The sequence below is a fragment of the Lepidothrix coronata genome, unplaced genomic scaffold, assembly GCF_001604755.1.
Source record: "Lepidothrix coronata isolate B3197 unplaced genomic scaffold, Lepidothrix_coronata-1.0 Scaffold118, whole genome shotgun sequence".
In the NCBI taxonomy this organism is placed as follows: Eukaryota; Metazoa; Chordata; class Aves; order Passeriformes; family Pipridae; genus Lepidothrix; species Lepidothrix coronata.
Window position 1 is genome coordinate 639,775 of NW_016690298.1, and position 18,526 is coordinate 658,300.

Consider the following 18,526-nt stretch of genomic DNA (forward strand, 5'->3'; position numbering starts at 1 on the left):
TCTTGCTGGGGCTGCGGAGATGGCAGGGGGCTGGTGAAGTACAGAGGCTGCAGGGTCCTAGGAAAGTGGCACAAATCCTGGCATAGACATACAGAGCTTCTGCCCTCCTCTCAGGCCAGGCAGGGCTTGTGCTAATGAGAAAGGGGCCCAGGATTGAGATTTATTTGCATGTTAATCCCACATTCATCCCAAATAGTTCCAGTACTCATGCTGACTCTGCCCCTGTCTAAGGGGTCAAGGCACCTTTTTATTGACAATGTAGGCAGAAGAGGTAGTTGCTAACATGACAGGGCTGAGATGCTGAGGGCAGCCAGGAGAGGAGAGGGCAAAGAACCACCTCAAAGGTGCCCACAAGCGTGGCTGCAGGTAGCTCAGGGCTGCAGGGTCTGTATGTGTCAGGATCTGTCCCTCCACCACAGACAGCAGCCTACAAGGTAGCCATGAGAAAAGCTGGCAGCAGGACCCCCAGCTGGAGCCGGGCCACCAAACAGTCCTGGCACCACACAGTAGCACAACCTCTCAGTTCTAACGTCCCCAGAGTCAGCACCCAGAGCGACATTCATGCCTAGAGCCTTGCAGAGCTGCCCCAGAGTGACATGGTCCACAGGCTCTCCCTTGCTGCACGGCCAGTGCTCAGCTGTGTCCCCACATTAGTCCTTGGCAGGTGGCAGCAGTCCCCAGCCTTAGGTGTGTCTGGCCTGTGCCCGGCGGTGGGTTTGCAGACAGGCCGTGGAGCAGAAGGAGAAGTCAAGGTAATGGAAAGGGATCCGTCCCAGCAGGGACTCTCCACAGTGCCAGCAGCGGCTGCAGGAAAGAACAGAGCTGGCCCTGAGTAAAGGGGACACTTGAAGAGAGTTAGAGGAGGAGAAGATTCACTGCCTGGGCTGTGACATGAGACACCAGCAGCATGAGGGAGCTGATGCTTGTCTGGTCCTGCAGGACTGATGTGCTCACCCAGCAGCCTAGCCAGGACATGCTCCCTGGAGGAGATGCTGTGTGGGAGGATAGTGTGAGGACACTTTGAGGCAGAATAAACATGGAGGAATTTGGCCTCATATGTAGTTGTAAAGCCCCTGCCCAAATCAGCACAGGCTGTGCTGGCTGCCAATAAGCCTGTGGGATGGCAGAGGGAAGAGATGTCAAGTCAGGAACAGGGGCAGAGGAGCGGCTGGGGAGTTGGCTTGCCATAGATCTGGCTGCAGGTGGACCGAGTCATCCTTTGCAAAATATTTCAGGGGAGCAGGGCAAGACAGAAAGCAATCTTTTATACAAGCACTGCAGGGAATTGAGTGGACAGGAATAGCTTTAGACTGGAAATGAGACCTGGAGCGAGAAGGGTAGGGAAGAGCTGTGCTGACATGGGAAAGTTTGTGCAGAGCCATGCTGCCGGGACCATTACCTGATGTTGGTAAGCGTTGTGCCGGTGTCCTGCAGCTGCGCAGCCAACCTCCGCTCGGCAGCCAGCGCCCTCTGGGGAGCAGAGAGACAGCTCAGCCACCCCTAGCCCCTGGGAGCTGCTGTGCCCAGAGCCCACCACAGTAGCACTGCCTCAGCAGGGCTCAATCCCCTTCCCAATGCACAGCCTCACCTTCTCCCTGTCAGACAGAGCCGCGAACCTCTGCTTCTCTTCCTGCTCCTGCTCCCAGCGCTGCCGCTCCTCCCGCTGCACTTGCTCCCGTTGCTTCCGCTGGGCTTTCTGTGCCCGCTTCTTCTCCAGCTTTTTGGCTTCCATCTCCTGTGTCAGGGGCCCTGGTACCTGGGGGCAGAGGGCAGGCAGCATTTCCCACTGAGCCTGGGGCAACAGCACAAGTGGAAGAGGGGCACTTTGCTCTGGGGTCCCCCAGCTTCCAGAAGGCAAGGGCAGAGGGCAGGCACCCACCTTGGCACGGCTGTAGTCGTACTTGTCTGGATGGTCCACCATGAACTTGCGGAAAGCGTTGCAGGTCGTTCTGTCAGCAGAGACGCAGTATGGGGTCCTTTCCTGCCTGTCCCTGCAAGACAAGGGAGACCAGCTCACCCTGCCACCTTACTGCCCGTGTCCCACTGGACTGTGAGCCCAGTGACTCCCCAGAAATATGCAATGTGTACTGCAGGCCATGGTATCACAGCCAAGGAGGGGAAAGTTCCTTATTCCTACACTAGAATCCTCAAAATCCTCCCCTTCTTGCATCTCAAAGCCCCAGTATGAGGCTTTGGTCTCATCCCTACCCTCAGAACTGCTCACCAATAAACCTGGGTGCACTTTGGGGCATTGCCTTGCCTGCTGCTGTGCCAGACCAGGCAGGCAGAGAAAAGGATGGTTCAGTGCTTAGGCCTCCCGTAACAAACTCAGACATCTGGGGTGGTAGAGACCAATCCTGTCTGTCCCAGGACAAGGGTGGCACCAGTTTCCTGCAGCTGAGACAGGAAGGAGTTGCTGGACTCCCACAGCAGAGCTGTGGTTGTCAACTGCTAGGGACTCTGCAACCATACCTGAGGGCAGGGTCTGCCCCTGCCTCCAGCAGCAGGCACACGGCCTCCGCCTTGCCTGCTTGCGCTGCCACGTGGAGCAGACTGCAGCCACGCTCATCCACAGGCTGATTGAGCAGGGAGTAGGCCATATCCAGAGTCTGTGTGACCTCCCCATCCTCGCTGTCCCCTGGCAGGCCCTCGCTCTCTCGCACACCCAGGAGGTGCCGCAGTGTCTGCACATCCCCTGTTTTGCAGGCGGTGAATAAGGCATCGCGGAGCTGGGTCTGAGGGTCTCCTATGAGGGGAGAACAGGAGAGAGTCTGATGCCTCCCTGGGCAGAGTGGTGCTCTGGTCTGACTAGGAAACATGCATGATGCAGTTAAAGCATCATCCTGCTAGCTGGATTTGGGCACTGCAGGATCTCCAGCACCTTCAGAGTCTCTGACAATGTACCATGGCATCGCTGGGCACTGTTGGTAGCAGCCAAGTCCTCTCCTGAGATAAGACCCACTCCAATCCCCTCAAAACACCTGGCTTAGCCAGGTGCTGCCTGGCCCTCCGGTTCAGAGCTACTGCTCCTACATACACACAGCTCACTCAAAGGCACATAGCTGCACTGCAGACATCCCACACCCAGCTGCTCTGGGCACCTGCATGACGTGCTCTTCACCCCACTGCAAAGCCACCAGTAAATGGGGCAGGCATCCAGGTGACCCAGCTCCTGACCCCACTTACCTCCATCACCCCAGAGAAGGGGCCCAGCCTCAGTCTCCCCCTGCAGCTCCGTCACTGGTTCCCAGCCAGGCTGCACACACTGAGTACAATGATATCCAGTCTCTTCAGCATAGGGCTCTGCACAAAGGAACACATGGTAAGGAAGAGGGACAGGGTCAGCCTGCACCTCAGCCATGGCCTTCCTACACCGCCCCCAGACAGTTCTTCCCCCTCACCTTTCTTCACCTTCTTGTCCCTCTTCTTCCTTTTGCGGTTTCGCTTGGGCATCACTTCGAACTCCCGGAGGTCCAAGGTCCCCAGTGTCACTTCAACAGTCTCCAGCTCCCCTGCAGGGCTTTCCTCCTCCTCTTCCTCCTCCACCTCTGGAGCTGAGGGAGTAATAAGACTGAGGCTCCTCACACAGGAGCAATCACTTAGGTCTCTCAGCTGAGCACACTCTATCTTTCTTCTGTCCAGAATGAGGCCACATTCCACAGATTCTCCTCTGGGCTACAAATCTGGTCCATGCCTCCTATCTGGTCAGACTCCTCCTGTTTGCTCAGTTATGTTTCCCTCCATGGCTCAACTCACCAGTTGTGTTCTCCTGTGGGGGATTCATCTCTGCTTTCCGCTGCCTTTTCTGCCAGACCTTCCTGGGGGACCCAGTGATATCCTCCAGTGGTGTATCCTTCCCTGGGCAGCAAGGGTGCTCCTGTTATTGCCTGGGGACAGGGAACACCCCATGTCTCCAGGGATTGAGGGCTGGAGATCTAGCACCTCCACCCCATAGGGCATCATCCCCTCCCGCACAAGAGATTACGTCACCCCACCTGCCCTGACCCACAGGAACAAGGGCTGATCTGACCTACCATACACCTGCAGGCTGGCCAGCGTGGCGTGGACTCGCAGCACCTCTCGCAGGGTGGCCCTGCGGGTGCTGAGGGGGATGTGGCAGATGCGAGGGTCCCCTCGGGTGAGGGGTGGGTTCCTGCCACCAAAGAGCAGCGCACGGTTATGACGAGGGGCCCGGAGGAAGATGCGCTGAGCTTCATTCAGGTGCTGTGCCCAGGCTGCCAGGAGGTCCTGAATATCCTGGGGAGGAAGGGGAAGCACTATGGGATCCTGAGCACATTGCATGGGCAAAGGTATCTCTGGAGCAGGGACAGACCCAGGAGGGCCTCAGAGTAGCCTCATTTATGCCCTGACCCTCTTGCAGAGCCCACACTCCTGCTATGCCCTCCAGCAGCAGTGTGGTACCATCTCAAACAGCCAGATAAGACCACGTCTCCCTGACAAGAGCCCAGTGCTGTGGTGCATCCTCACCTTGAGCAGAGCAGCCTCGTTGTAACGCCGCAAGGAAGCTCCAGCCGACCTGGGTGCTGACCCCTGGGCATCCCGCAGGCCCTGGGCTGTGCCACGCCGTGCTCGCACCGTGTAGCGGTGGAAGGTCTTGTGTTCCTGCACCTGGGGGCTGGGGAGAGGGGCAGGCATGAGCAACAGGGCTCAGCACGTGTGGGATTAACATGTAAAAGTAGCTCCACTTGACCATGCAACCCCGGCCAAGGAGTAAGCCCAGCTGTCGCTCTGTACTCACCCCCGGAACACAGCTCCTGCGAAGTGCCCACCACCCATCATCAGCACAACCCAGCACGTGCTCATGCTGAGGCTCTGCAGTGATGCTGTCAGCTCTGCTGGCTCCTCGATGTCACCCTGATACACAGACACCCTTGCTAGCAGGGATCACCTCCTTAGCTCTTGCTGTCCCCCAGGACAGAGATCAGCCCCTCTGCTGGCACCAGAAATAGGTTTCTGGGAGCACCCCAGAGCCAAAAAATAGGCCACCAGCAAGTCTGGTGCTCTGATCTGGCACCAGAGACCACCCTTCCCATCATGGGAAGTCAGGGACTGTCAGACAGATGTCTACCCCCCAGTGCCACCCACCTTCTCTGAGGTCCCTCTCCCAAAAAGCTGGGCTGTGACTTGCCTTCCCTGTGACCAGCACGCAGCGATATGCAGAGATGAGCTGGCCCTTTGCATTGCGGACCAGCACCTTGTGGGAGCGGGAAGTCTGTGGGGTCCCAGGGCTGTCACTGGCAGAGGGCAGCAACTCTGACTCACTGCTTGTATCAGAGCTCTCTGAATCGGATCCTGAGATGCTCGAAACATCACCTGCAAGGGAAAAAAAAAGGTGCAGTGAAACAGGGCAAAGATTAACCAAATAGCCTCCCCAAAACTCCGCAGGTGACTCCAAGAGCAAGCCCACAACCCCAGGAATGTTCTGTCCAATACCCTACATATCACAAGGGGGCTGTGAGTTGAGGAGATAGGGGCTTGGGGTTCTGGATCCGCAGGTACGCCTAGGCAGCAGCTCAGTTATAATGCCCCCTTCGCCCTAAAAAAATCATCAAGGCTCAGGAGCAGTGCTGGAACTCCAGAAGACCCCACAGGGGCAGAATAAAGGAACCCTGAGTTAGCAGAGGGCTTCATCCTTGCACAGAACAGGCCCAGCAAGGTCGCTGACAGCCCCTGGGCTCCAATGCAGACAGCCCCCTTCCTCACCTGTGCAGGTCTTCTCCTCAAACACTTCCACAGGCACTGCCCGGCGCCCCCGGAGTCGCTGCTTCAGGTTGAAGCGGTGCCAGTCGAGACGGTAGTGCTCAGTCTGTGGAGCAAAGAGGTATGAGCCAGCAGGGTCTTAGTGGTCCATGGAAACCCGCACCACCAAAGGGCATGAGGTGACAGACCCTGAGGGCTAAACTTATGCTGGGACTCTTCAGTTATCCTGATTGGAAGACTGCAGTACATTAAGGAACAGTTAACCTAAAGAGGTACAGCCCTGTGCTATACTTACATTTACTTCCACTAAATGACACTTCTAATCAATAACATGCAAAGTTTGAGTGCCAGATACCAACAGGACGTGAGCAGTAGAGCTCCAGGAAACAGCCAGCATTGGGCTGCATCATGCTGGGGCTGAGCTAGCACAGCAGGACCCCACCAGTCATGCCAGCCCCACGCCCACCTCATGGTGGCTGCCCAGCCCTGCTCACCTGCTCCTCCCGGCTGCCGAACACCTGCCCACAGGTTGAGCAGCACATCCTCTCTGGCATCTCAGGGACCTCATGGACCTTCTCCTTGCAGCTGGCGGCTGCAGGCTTCTCTGTAGGAAGAAGGAAGCGCTCTGCACAGTCAGCTCCCCAGGCTACGCCACGAGGAGCAGAGCCTCCTGGGTCCCTTCTCAGCCACCCAAAGAGCCCTATGGTTGTAGAAGAAGCTTCGGGGACCTTGGGGTGACACTGAGAAAAGCCCATTTACCTGCCCACAAGGCAGCACCCATGGCCAAGCTCCAGCGTGGCCACCCATGCTCTATTAGGGACAGAGTTCCTAACCTGTGGCTTGGGGCTGGGGGGCAAGAGCTTAGACAAATACTTCCCTCATGCCGTCCCCACGGAGTCCCACGCACCGTGGCTCACTGGTGCCAACTCAGCAGCACCTGCATCTGCAGCAACTCCACTGACAAGGGTCAGACCGTGAAGAAGGACGGGGTCCTGGGCAGCCTCGAACACGGACCTGCTCTCCGGGGCCAGCATTGCTCCTGCTCCTGGCGAATGGGACGGTGCCTGAGCGACAGGCCCGGCGGGAACCACCCGCGGGTGACCCACCGCTCTCTCTCCACCCGAGCCCTCCCTGCGGCCGGGACCTTCCCGCCGTCGCTGCCCCCGGAATCCTGCACCACCCAGGGACATTACCCCCGCGATCATCCCCCCCTAAGCTGCCATATCTCCATGAGCTGCCGTACCGTCACTCCTCCAAACCTGCCGTGCCCCCATCACCCCCCAATGATGGGCTTGGCTGCCGTACCCCAATGAACTCCCCAAGCTGCTGTACCTCCATCGCCCCCCCAAACCTGCTGTACCCCCACTGCCCCCCAAAAGCTGCCGTACTCCAGTGAACTCCCCAAAGCTGCCGTACCGCGATGACCCCCACAAAGCCGCCATACCTCCACCGCCCCCCGAAAGCTGCCATACCTCCATCAGCCCCCAAACCTGCCGTACCCCGATGACCCCCCGCGCCCCTCACGCGCCGCCTCCGCTCGGCCCGGAAGCACCTCTCGTCACATCCCGCCGCCGCCGCGGGGCCCGCCCCCCCCGCCCATTGGCCACCGCGCCCGCCCCCCACTTGCCCATTGGCCGCCCGTGTCCCACCCCGTGGTCGCCATTGGGCGCCGCTGCCGCCAGTCGCGGGCGGGGCCGAGCGGGCCGCGCCGGGCCGGGCCGGGCCAGGCCGGGCCGGTGGCGGCGGGGGGGCCCCGCCATGGCCCACTTCGAGACGCAGTACCAGCGCCTGGAGAGCTCCTCCACCGAGTCCCCCCCCGGCGGCGGCGATCTGCTTGTCCACGTCCCCGAGGGTGCCAAGTGTGAGCGGTGGCAGGGGAGGTTGGGGCCTGGCGGCGGCGGGATGCGGGGAGAGGCCAGGGACGGAGGGGAGAGGCTAGACACCGAGAGAAGCCGGGAGTGGGGGCTGCGGGGCCGGTTTGGGACCTCGGGGGCCCGGGGCAGCGGGAGAGAAGTGTGTTGTGCCGATCACAACAGCAGGGGTGAGTGTGCTGAGGGCCCCTCACCCTGTGCTGCTTCTTCCTTCAGCTCCGTGGCATCACATCGAGAACCTGGACCTCTTCTTTTCTCGAATATCCTTTCGCAGGGCGGGGGTCAGGTGGGATGCAACTCTCGCCTATCGGGCTCTCAGTGCGGGGAAAACATGGGGTTTGGTGTAACTTGGAGCTTGGGCAGTGTCTGCCCCTTCCAGTAGGACACCACACGGCTCCAGAGGGGCTGGCAGAAGCCCCAAACCTTGGGATGCTGTCACCCGACACTGAGGGTCAGACAGCTGCTTCCAGGGATTCTTGGCAGAGTGATGACGGTACTAAGTTGTAGTTACAATTAATGCTTTATTTTCTTAACAGATTTTATTGCTAGCATAGCATTTATAATCAGAGTAGCGGAGGGTTTCTGTAAGCAGAATGAGTGTAGGACAATTTTTTAAGTAGCACAGCACAGAATTTTATAGCATCTCTTAGCTTATGGTTTCTAATCACCTGGATTCTCTACAGATCAGGTCATATCTTAATACATGGTTTGCTATATCAGTATAACAGTCATAATGAGAATCAAAAATGCTATAAAAGAATACAAGTCACTCAGTTCTCAGAGAAAGCAGATGACAAGTCCCTGGCTACTGGGGGATCCTGGGTCTCACTGTCCAGCAGCAGTTCTGTTACAAGTTCCCACTTAGGACTTGTAACTCCTTGATTTTGTGGGCAATGCTCTGGGTGGGGTTACACTTCCATGTTCTCTGACTGGGTCATCACCTCTGTCAGGTTGGCCAGGTGCCTGGGACCTTCAAGGACAGCATGGGAGAGAGTAATCAGCCTGGAGCCAAGGAATCTTGAGGCTGGTAGGGAGAGGAAAGAGAAATCTGTTTGATTTGTGTACTTGGTTCACAGGACCCTCAGGGCCTGATAACTGGGGAAAGGGTGACCCTCTTGGTCATGGAGAATGGCTGCTTGCCTTACAGAATGATGTTAGTTATGCTGACCACATTGCCTGGGTCAGAAACAGGGACACCAGTCATAGGTGCTAGGTGCCGTTGAATGCATTTTTGCCTGCCTCTGTGTTGTCCTGCCTTGCCCTACCCATCCTTGTGCAACCTGAGGGCAGGCTGAGTTTCTTCTCTGTGCTGGGACAGACCCTGTTCTGGGTGTTGGGTGGGGGAAGAAAGGAGCATGGATGAAACCAAGTCCTCCAGTTGTGCTTTACCTGGGCAGAGTATGTTTTCCTGCAGTGGGGAACCAGCTTGCTGATGAGGAGGGTTGGGAAGGATTTTCTGCTGGTGGTGGAGGGAGACTTGACTGAGGAGCTGTGGAATACCAGTGGGACAGAAACTTCTCCATCATTCATCAGAGAGGACTGTCCAAGCTGTTCTCCTTGACTGTAGCTTTCACGTCTATAACCTGCATCAGAAGAATGGCTTCACTTGCATGCTCATTGGAGAGATCTTTGAGCTCATGTAAGTGCAGATTCCCCTCTGTTGTGGCTGTGACACCTGCTGGGGAACAGTCATAGGCATTTGCCAAGCTCATGCGTCTGGGAGGGTGGAAGGGCTCCTTTCATAGTTGTCCTGTCTCCCCCTCATTAGGGTTTTCCATGCCCCAAACCTGCACTTTGAGGAACCATTGTTCATGAGCTTTCCTGCTCCAATGGCTGTGGGAATGCATCACCATGACGTGTGACCCTGGCTGCTTCATGTTTTGGGGAGGGGAGCAGAAGGGTGATTCCCTCACACCCGCTCCTTTTTTTTTCACAGGCAGTTCATCTTTGTGGTGGCATTCACCACCTTTCTTATCAGCTGTGTTGATTATGACATCCTCTTTGCCAACAAAGCATTAAATCACAGCCAGCATCCCAGCGAGCCCATTAAGGTGACTTTGCCAGATGCCTTCCTGCCTCCAAATGTCTGCAGTGCAAGGTGGGTGCAGTGGAGGGCATGTTAGCCCCTGCTCTTGCTTTCCCAGGTACCAAGGGCACCTGTCTGGGCCTGTCTCCCCCTACTTGCCTCTTCTTGCTTACAGAATCCAGGCAAACAGCTTCCTCATCTGCATCCTGGTGATAGCTGGGGTTTTCTGGATCCACCGACTTGTCAAATTTATCTACAACATTTGCTGCTACTGGGAGATTCACTCTTTCTACATCAATGCCCTGAAAATCCCTATGGTAAGTAGCCGAACCAGGGGCTGTGTGTGAGGATGCTGAGGGTCATGGGAGGCATTTGCTGGGTGAAGCAACTTTCCTGCATGCCTCTCCGCTTCTCCTCAGACTTCTACAAAGCACTCTTCCCTCTGCTCCATAACCACATGGTCTCCCTTCAGCCTCTTCTCCAGCAGCCAGCTTATTCCATGTTAACCCCTCTCTGCCCAGCCTGCCTCTCTGCCTGCTGGCACGCGTCTCTGCCATCTGCCACTCAATATGTGTATTCTTTAGTGATGGCCTTTTCTGTGCTGCCTTCCACGGAGAAGGCATAAGCAAGGATATCCTCATACCCCTCTGGATTGTGGACAACCTCATCTTCCTTGTTTACTTTTGGGGGAACCGAGGCGTGGAGCTACTTAGTTGTTGAAGGTCACACAGGAGATTGGCATGTCAAAGGTGGGGTTTGAGGCTTGCACATACATCCTAATCCAGAGTCCTTGCTCTGATGGACAACATGAAAAGGTGTGTGCGCATCCTGTGAAGGGAGAAAGTGTCTTGAGAGAGGTGAGGTGAGCCAAGAGGCCCAGTTTCTCACCACCTTCTCCATGGGCTCCCTCAGGGACACTGCTTAAGTCCCTTCCCCTGTTTGTGTCTCCCTGCTGACTCCAAATGGCAGCTCTGGGAGGACCCATGGGAGCCTGGAGCTGTGTTTGTGCCTCCAAGGCAGCTGGTATGTGAGTGGCTGGGAAACAGTCATCTGTGCTAATCTAGGGGTAAAGGGCACCAGGGCAAGGTATGGGGTTTGCCCGCTGCAGGCTGAAGCGGTGCCAGGAGGTGCCTTGTGTCCTGGTGTTGCATGGGTTTTGTCAGCACCCCAAGGCATGCACTGGGACCTGCTGCTTCAGTGGGCTTAGCCCAGCTTCTGACCCTGGATGCCTCCTGCCCCTAATCTTGCTGCTTGTCCCCTTCCAGTCCACCTTGCCCTACTACACCTGGCAGGAGGTGCAGGCCCGCATAGTGCAGATCCAGAAGGAGCACCAGATCTGCATCCACAAGAAGGAGCTGACAGAGCTGGACATCTATCACCGCATCCTCCGCTTTAAGAACTACATGGTGGCCATGGTGAACAAGTCACTGCTGCCCATCCGCTTCCGCCTACCACTACTGGGAGACACAGTCTTCTACACACGTGGGCTCAAGTACAACTTTGAGCTCATCTTCTTCTGGGGTCCTGGCTCCCTCTTTGAGAACGAGTGGAGCCTGAAGGCTGAGTACAAGCGGGCCGGGAACCGCCTAGAGCTGGCTGAGAAGCTTAGCACTCGCATCCTCTGGATTGGCATTGCTAACTTCCTCCTCTGCCCCCTCATCCTCATCTGGCAGATCCTCTATGCTTTCTTCAGCTACACGGAGATCCTGAAGCGGGAGCCGGGCAGCCTGGGCGCCCGCTGCTGGTCTCTCTATGGCCGCTGTTACCTCCGTCACTTCAATGAGCTGGATCATGAACTGCACTCACGCCTCAGCAAGGGGTACAAGCCAGCTTCCAAGTACATGAACTGCTTTATCTCCCCGCTTCTCACCATCGTGGCCAAGAACGTGGCTTTCTTTGCTGGCTCCATCCTGGCCGTGCTCATCGCTCTCACCATCTATGATGAGGACGTGCTGGCAGTCGAGCATGTCCTGACCACGGTCACCCTGCTCGGGGTGGGCATCACGGTGTGCAGGTGAGGTTGGGTCTATGCTGCCCCTGTGCTCCTGGCAGCGCTGTGGGGAGCAGTGGGGCTGGTAATCCATGTAAACATGCTCTTTGCTTGCAAATGGATGTGAATCTGCCTGAGTGAGGGGCACGGCTGGGGAGAGGCAGGACCAAGGAGAAGAAAGGGGGTAGCGGTGATCCTGGGTGCAGTAATTGCATGATATGAAGGGCTGGGCTGGCAGGAAGGTTACAGGTGGAGCTGTGATATGGGGCAGTCACCCTGCCCTCCTAGGATGACACCTCCCAGGAACTGAGGTGTGATGCTGTGATGTTTCCCTGTCCTGTCCTGCAGGTCTTTCATTCCTGACCAGCACCTGGTGTTTTGCCCAGAGCAGCTGCTGCGAGTCATCCTGGCACACATCCACTACATGCCTGACCACTGGCAGGGCAACGCCCACCGCTACGAGACCAGGGATGAGTTTGCCCAGCTCTTCCAGTACAAAGCGGTGAGCTTGGCTTGTGTGGGGCAGGGCTGTGGACTCAGCCCCATCCCTGCAGGAGGGAGAAGCTGCTGGAGAGCTGAGCAGCTCCTGGGCTGCTAGAGGAGCAGGGCAGCGTTCTCAGAGACACCCTGCCCCAGGAGATGGAGGGCTGGAGCTGGGGGCTGGTTTTGGGATTGTGGGTTTTTTGACATCCTCAAGCTTGTGCTGAACCCATCTGTCTGTGCTCAGGTCTTCATCCTGGAGGAGCTCCTGAGTCCCATTATTACACCCCTGATCCTCATCATCTTCCTGCGGCCTAAGTCCTTGGACATTGTTGACTTCTTCCGCAACTTCACTGTGGAGGTGGTGGGTGTGGGTGACACCTGCTCCTTCGCCCAGATGGATGTGCGCCAGCATGGCCACCCGGCGGTAGGTGCCATGGGAGGCAGGAGAGCAGCCTGAGCTGCCCACCAGCATGTCTGGTCCTTTAGACCTATGAGAGGCCCTAACTCAGCCCGCAGCCCAGCCACTCACCTCTGAGTAGGGTGTCTGGGTTTGCCAACATAGATCACCAGCCCCAGAAGGCTCTTGTGGCCCGGCTGTGATTATTGACCAGATACTTTCTGAACCAGGCTTTGTCATTTCTTTGACGCCGTTGCCTGTCTTCACAATCAAGAGTCTTGTGTCCTCAGGAGAGAGGAATGGGGATATTTGGACATTTAGAAAGTGTGACCACTAAGAACTGATGTAAAGAAGCTGGGTTGGTTGTGCTCAAGAGAGAGGCAGCCTTGAGGAAATTGGAAGCATTTTCCATTATGTAAAATCTAGTACAGAGAGAAAAGGGATCCATCTGTTTCCTGTGCCTGGGAATTTAGGTTACTTGTCTAGGGAAAGACTTCCTAGTGACAGTCATGAACTAGGGAGGGGCTGAATTCAGTGGTGGGAAGCTTTTAAGAAAGTCATTTGTTGGCTGCATTCACTCCTGCTGTGAGCTGTAGAGTGCAAGACAAGGCGTTCAGCTCCATATTTTGTGACTGTCCCCAGCTCCAGTTCCCTTGCAGTGATGCTCGTTCTGGGAGGTGGAAGACTCCATGCTTGTTGCTTCTTCTCCAGGCTGTGAGGGCTGAATGAATGTGGGACTTTTGGTGTAGCACCTGCTACATATGGAGCTGCAGCCCAGCTTGTGCTGAGTGTTGCGTGCTTTGCCCAGTCTGATTGCAGGATTCCCAGGCCTGGCTGGGTTTCAAAGCAGACCCTGTCCCTCATTACTTTTCTATTGTCTGCAGTGGATGTCGGCAGGAAAGACGGAGGCCTCCATTTACCAGCAGGCCGAGGACGGCAAGACGGAGTTGTCCCTCATGCACTTTGCCATCACCAACCCCAAGTGGCAGCCGCCCCGTGAGAGCACAGCTTTCATTGGCTTCCTGAAGGAACGGGTGCACCGAGATAGCAGCGTGGCGCTGGCTCAGCAGGCTGTGCTCCCTGAAAATGCCCTCTTCAGCTCCATCCAGTCCCTGCAGTCAGAATCAGAGGTGCCTGGGCTCAGGGAATGCAGGGTGTTCTTGGGGTTCTTGCTCGATGCTGGCAAACTGATCCTCAGACCCTCTAGGCAATTTTGCCCTTGCCTGGGATGTATGTGGGGATGCAAATGTGATAGATTAGCACTAGCTGGGACACTTCAGGGTTTCAGGAGAAGACAGAAGGCTGTCCTGGAGCCCTGTGAGGTGGGAGAGGGGCTGGAATAGCTGAGGTGTCGCAGCTGTGTGCTGCTGGTGGGGATCAGTTCTCCAGCTCTGCACAGGACAGTGACTCTCTCCTTCAACTCTGCAGCCTCACAGCCTGATTGCCAATGTGATAGCAGGCTCGTCAGCACTGGGCTTCCACATGAGCCGGGACGGACAGGCATCCCGCCATCTCTCTGAAGTGGCCTCGGCCCTGCGTTCCTTCTCCCCACTCCAGTCTACCCAGCAGCCTCCCAGCAGCTTTCAGGCGGCAGGAAGGGATGGAGAGGGAGCCCAGCCTCGTGGCACCAGTGCCATGACAGCCTCTGGGTAAGCTGCCAGCTGGAGAGGGGCAGACCTTGCACATTCCTTTACCCCATGCCCAACTGCCATCCTGTTGTCCTAGGTGCATGGTGGCATTTTTCTCTGCAGCCTGGGACAGCAAGGGACATACTCACAAGTATAGTTAGACTGAGGTGCTTAGGCTGGCCCCAAAGGACAGGGTAGAGGTCCTATTGTTCTGTAGGTATCACAGTGGTGAGAGACCCCCATAGGGAAGAGGCAGTGCCATAACAGGGCTGGTCACCTTGTGCATTTGGGGAGGTCCCACGGAAGGAACTGGGTAGGAACTGTTCCTACCCAATTCAGGAGCAGATCTCTATGAGCCTGACATTAGAGTGTAGAGTGGCTGGGCAGTGTGGGGCTACCTGAGCACCAAACACCACTTGTGTGTCTCATGGCAGTGCCGATGCGAGGACCATGAGCTCGGGGAGCAGTGCCTGGGAGGGTCAGCTGCAGAGCATGATCCTGTCGGAGTATGCCTCCACTGAGATGAGTCTCCATGCACTCTACATGCACGAGGTGAGCAACCCAGAGCCGGGCTGGACAGAGGGGTGTGGAGCAAAGCAGGCTGCCTTGCTCCTGGGCTGCCGTGTCTGTTGTGACCGGGAGACCGAGTGTGTGCAGTGCTGCAGAGAGGGTGTGTTTGGGCGTATGGGCTCTCCCACGCAGCTGAGTCACTCGTGCTTTGTCATGCAGTTGCACAAGCAGCATGCCCAGCTGGAGCCTGAGCGGCACACTTGGCACCGACGAGAGAGCGACGAGAGCGGGGAGAGCGCCCACGAAGAGCTGGACACTCAGCGGGGTGGCCCCGTCCCCATTCCTCGCTCTGCCAGCTACCCCTTCTCCTCGCCGCGGCAGCCCACCGAGGAGACAGCCACGCTGCAGACTGGCTTCCAGCGGCGATACGGGGGCATCACAGGTATGGGAGCCAGGGCAGAGGTCTGAGCCCAATAACCCATGCCCTTTATGGACTGGCACAAGCAATTTGCCTGCTGCTGAGCACTGGCAGTCCCCCAGGTAGCTAATCTTCCTTCTTGCCTCTCCTGAAGACCCAGGCACAGTGCACAGAGCTCCATCACACTTCTCCCGTCTCCCTCTGGGAGGCTGGGCCGAGGATGGGCAGTCAGCGAGGCACCCAGAGCCTGTGCCAGAGGAGAGCTCAGAGGATGAGCTTCCGCCACAGATCCACAAGGTAGGGGCTGTGGCTCAGAGGGCCACAGGGTACTCTGCATGTCAGGTTGGGGTGCTGGCAGCTGGTCCCAGTAGGTGTCACCTTCCCTCTCTGTCTTGCAGGTATAGCCTTGTAGACTGGGGAATCTCATGGGGCTTGCAGACTGGGAGCCACCTGGGCAGCAGGATGTGGCATCGGCCTGATTCTTCTCCTGTCCTGAGTGGACATTTTGTTGCCATCAATTGCCGAAGAGACAAAACTGCCAGGCCGGCGGCTTTGCTGTGGCACCTTGTGTCCAGCCATGTGTCAAGTCAACACCACTCTGACTTGTGGGGTGAATGCGTGTGTGAGTACATACATGTGTCTGTGTTCACATCTGTGTCGTCCGTGTCGGAGGATCTCTGCAGAGGCTGTGGAAGCTGACGTGACAGGACTAGCAGCGAGGAGCTGTGGACTGTCTTGGAGGTGGCAGCAGCAGCTGCTCTTTGAAGGGATGTGAGATGGCACCAGCTCTATCCAGATGTCCTTCCGGAGCTGGGACCTGCCTCCAAAATGAGGGCAGGAGTTGTTGAGGGTAGTCTAGCTCAGTTTGTAGCACCACACTGCCCTGCCTGCAACCCTGAGGAGGTGCCCAGGACCACGCTTGTCCTTCCAGAGGGGACCAGTGTTGTGCCTCTCAGCCCTGAGCAGGACAGCAACCCACCCCTCTGCCTCAGCACCCTGCAGAGGGATGGGCCCTGGTAGCTGCTGCTGTGAGTACGGGTGGGATATAGAGCTGGTGGGAACAGCTCTGGCTCAATCCCAGGATACTGCAGCTCTTCCCTGACTCTCACAACAGCTGGTCCATTCCCTGCATGCAAGAAAGGGTCAGTGAGATGAAAGTCCTGGGTCCCTGATGTCCCTCCCATCTGGCAGCCTCCGTGCCACACCTCTGGGCTGGGGCAGCAGCATCTTCCCCCTGTGCAGCACCTATGGGATGCAGGCTGCTAGTGGGCCCTCCTGCAGTGCCAAAGAGACCCCAGTGTGGAGCAGCTGGGCTCTCCGGGTAGTGCTCACAGCCCCTTCAGAGCCCATCCTGAAAGTCTTGTGCTCTGTGTGTTGGTTCCTTCTCTCCAGGCACAAAAAAGGCCTTTTTCCCCATGCCCAGGTGCTGTTGCATTGGGTCTGTCCTGATGCTCTTCCTGTGGAAGTGGGCCTTTCCTCTTCCCCAGGCAAAGGTTTTGGTGCATCTCGCCCAGAGGCTCACAGCTCCTCCTTTCCTCCTGAAACCTTCCTTTTGCTTGCAACATGGTTTCAGCTGCTGTGGAGACCATGTACCAAGCAGCTGTGTCATGCCTGGATAGGAGTCCTAAAGAAGGGAGCTCAGCCTGGGGATCATGGTGGGGAATCAGGATCCCAGCTGTGCCGTGTAGCCTCAGACAAGACCTTCCCACCATCCTTCTGGTTTCCCTCTCTTCTCTTTGCAGCTTCTGAGGATTTGCATCCCAGCTAACTCCTGCCAGGATTTGCTTTCCATTCTTCTTGCCTCTGGCAGGGGCTGCTTGCTTTTGCCATGCCCTCTGCAAGCACTGCACACTGCAAGCCCTCTGCTGTCCCTGGAGTCCAGGGCCACCCCTCTTCCCCTGCCAGGGTTATTGCCCTCTGCCCTTTGAGCATGGGACAGAACATGCTGCCAAGCCACCTACTCCCAGGGGTACTACACCTATGTAGCCCAGACATGAGCAGGGCTGAGGGGCTTGTGCAGGGTCAGGCTCTTTGAGGTAGCAGGCTCCCTGCTGCCATGGAAAGGGCTGGGCTGGGGCTACAGTTGCTCTGGGGTCTGTATGAGATCAAACAGAGCATGCTAAAGCATAGCTTGGGTGGAGTTCAGCTCTTCAGTGCTGGGGTCAGGGCTCCCTGGACCTGGATGTTGCTGGGGTCTTTCCATGGAGGAGTGGCTGCAACAGCCCCACAGCAGCTTTGGCTTGGGACTGTCATGGCTTGGTGAAAGGAAACTGAAAGCAAATCCCCAGGAACCCAAGCTTTCCAGTGGCTTCCCTGGTTGCTCAGGCTGCTGCCCTGCTCAAGGTGAGCCTCTCTGGGGCCGTGGGACACTGTGTTTGGGCTTCCCAGTACTGTTGCTGCTGGTCTGTAGGCTGAGTGGCTACAGGCAATGCCCAAGGGGACAGCCTAGGCCTTTCCCTGGGCTGTCAGAAGGGAAAGGCCGGGCAGAGCAGGCCTGAGACTTTGCCGCATGTTGTGCTTGTGTCAGTGTCCCATGTGCATGGCGAGCCACTCTTCCTCATCTCCTCCGGGGCGTGCGGGGGTCCCTGAGGAGCGTGGTACCGCACTCTCATGCCCTCGCTGTACAGCTGTATAGCCGTCTAATAAAGATGGGGTGTATCATCCCTTCCCGCGTCCGAGTCTCCCTTCGCTCTACGGCACTGTGCAGCCCACCTGGACACAGCCACGGTACGGGGCACCGAGGAAACCGCTGAGCAGAATGCCTGCCATGGCAGATGGGAGCTGCGAGGAGCCCGGAGGAGGCTCCGGTGGCCAGGAGCACGGTCCCGGCCGCGGGGGGAGGCAAGGGCTATATTTATCCCCGGGAGGGCAGTGCCTCGTCCTGCCTGACCTCTGCGGCGGGAGGGCCCCGCTGGGGCTCCGGAGGCTATCGCGGCACTGCAGGGCCGGGCTGGCGGCGGCGATAAGCGGGAACGGGGCGTCTCACCTCGGCTGCGGGGACCGCCCCCGGCCCAGTAGGGCGTCCCACTGCACTGGCACCTCCCCATGCCCGGCGCTCCGGGGGCAGGTCCATACTGCCGGGGCTGGGCAACGGAGCCCGGGGAAGGGACACACGCTGGGGTTCCAGTGCCGGCGCCGAGAAGGGAGGGCCGGCGGGCAGGATCCTGGCGGGGCGGGCGCGGCGCAGTGCAGGGCGCGGCGCGGGGCGGTGCGGGGCAGAGAGGCGCCGGGGCCCGGCTGGCAGCGGCGGCGCGGGGCCTGGAGCGGGCCGAGGCCGCGGGGCAGGTGAGCGGGGTCGGATGGGGCAGGCGTGGCGGCTGCACGGCTGAGCGGCCCCGACACTGCCGGGGCATTGGGCCGGCCCGGCCCCGCCCCTGCCTTGCTCTGCGCGAACGTTTCCCCGGTGTGTCCCCGGCTTTGCCCTTGCCTCTCCTCTGCTCGGCCTCGCGGTTCCCCGAGCATCCTCCGCATGCCCGCCTCCC

At 57.9% G+C, this 18,526-nt stretch overlaps 2 protein-coding genes across 5 annotated transcripts; one reads left to right on the plus strand and one right to left on the minus strand.

Moving 5' to 3' along the window:
• Positions 1-74: 74 nt before the first annotated feature.
• Positions 75-7,275, minus strand: ANKZF1 (ankyrin repeat and zinc finger domain containing 1). Of its 4 annotated transcripts, none has more exons than XM_017825301.1 (16): positions 7,194-7,268; positions 6,629-6,766; positions 6,216-6,325; positions 5,725-5,827; positions 5,150-5,334; positions 4,760-4,875; positions 4,489-4,636; positions 4,035-4,257; positions 3,757-3,858; positions 3,402-3,554; positions 3,187-3,303; positions 2,473-2,746; positions 1,880-1,991; positions 1,589-1,756; positions 1,400-1,470; positions 77-804 (listed from the first exon to the last, which is right to left on the minus strand). In XM_017825301.1, the coding sequence occupies exons 2-16, from the start codon at positions 6,753-6,755 to the stop codon at positions 684-686; spliced, it is 2,130 nt and encodes a 709-aa protein (XP_017680790.1). In that variant the 5' UTR covers positions 6,756-6,766; positions 7,194-7,268; the 3' UTR covers positions 77-683. The 4 variants fall into 4 exon arrangements, with proteins under 4 accessions (XP_017680791.1, XP_017680788.1, XP_017680790.1 ...); XM_017825300.1 differs by having other exon boundaries at positions 78-804; positions 7,221-7,275; XM_017825302.1 differs by lacking the exon at positions 7,194-7,268 and having other exon boundaries at positions 75-804; positions 6,736-6,754.
• Positions 7,276-7,436: 161 nt separating this feature from the next.
• ATG9A (autophagy related 9A) lies at positions 7,437-17,707 on the plus strand. The gene is made up of 14 exons (XM_017825295.1): positions 7,437-7,582; positions 7,809-7,852; positions 9,167-9,231; positions 9,529-9,690; positions 9,794-9,935; positions 10,884-11,632; positions 11,957-12,110; positions 12,336-12,515; positions 13,373-13,618; positions 13,917-14,137; positions 14,551-14,668; positions 14,846-15,068; positions 15,199-15,341; positions 15,443-17,707. The coding sequence occupies exons 1-14, from the start codon at positions 7,480-7,482 to the stop codon at positions 15,446-15,448; spliced, it is 2,556 nt and encodes an 851-aa protein (XP_017680784.1). The 5' UTR covers positions 7,437-7,479; the 3' UTR covers positions 15,449-17,707.
• Positions 17,708-18,526: the final 819 nt, after the last annotated feature.

Bases quoted from the DNA above. Each gene is read 5' to 3' on its own strand.
- ATG9A (XM_017825295.1), top strand. From the start codon at position 7,480: ATGGCCCACTTCGAGACGCAGTACCAGCGCCTGGAGAGCTCCTCCACC. The intron at 9,691-9,793 runs GTGGGTGCAGTG...TCTTGCTTACAG, and splicing joins CCAAATGTCTGCAGTGCAAG to AATCCAGGCAAACAGCTTCC. The intron at 14,138-14,550 runs GTAAGCTGCCAG...GTCTCATGGCAG, and splicing joins AGTGCCATGACAGCCTCTGG to TGCCGATGCGAGGACCATGA.
- ANKZF1 (XM_017825299.1), bottom strand. From the start codon at position 6,476: ATGGGCTTTTCTCAGTGTCACCCCAAGGTCCCCGAAGCTTCTTCTACA. The intron at 5,828-6,215 runs GTGAGCAGGGCT...TTTGCTCCACAG, and splicing joins TCGGCAGCCGGGAGGAGCAG to ACTGAGCACTACCGTCTCGA. The intron at 5,335-5,724 runs GTGAGGAAGGGG...TTTCCCTTGCAG, and splicing joins TGAGGAGAAGACCTGCACAG to GTGATGTTTCGAGCATCTCA.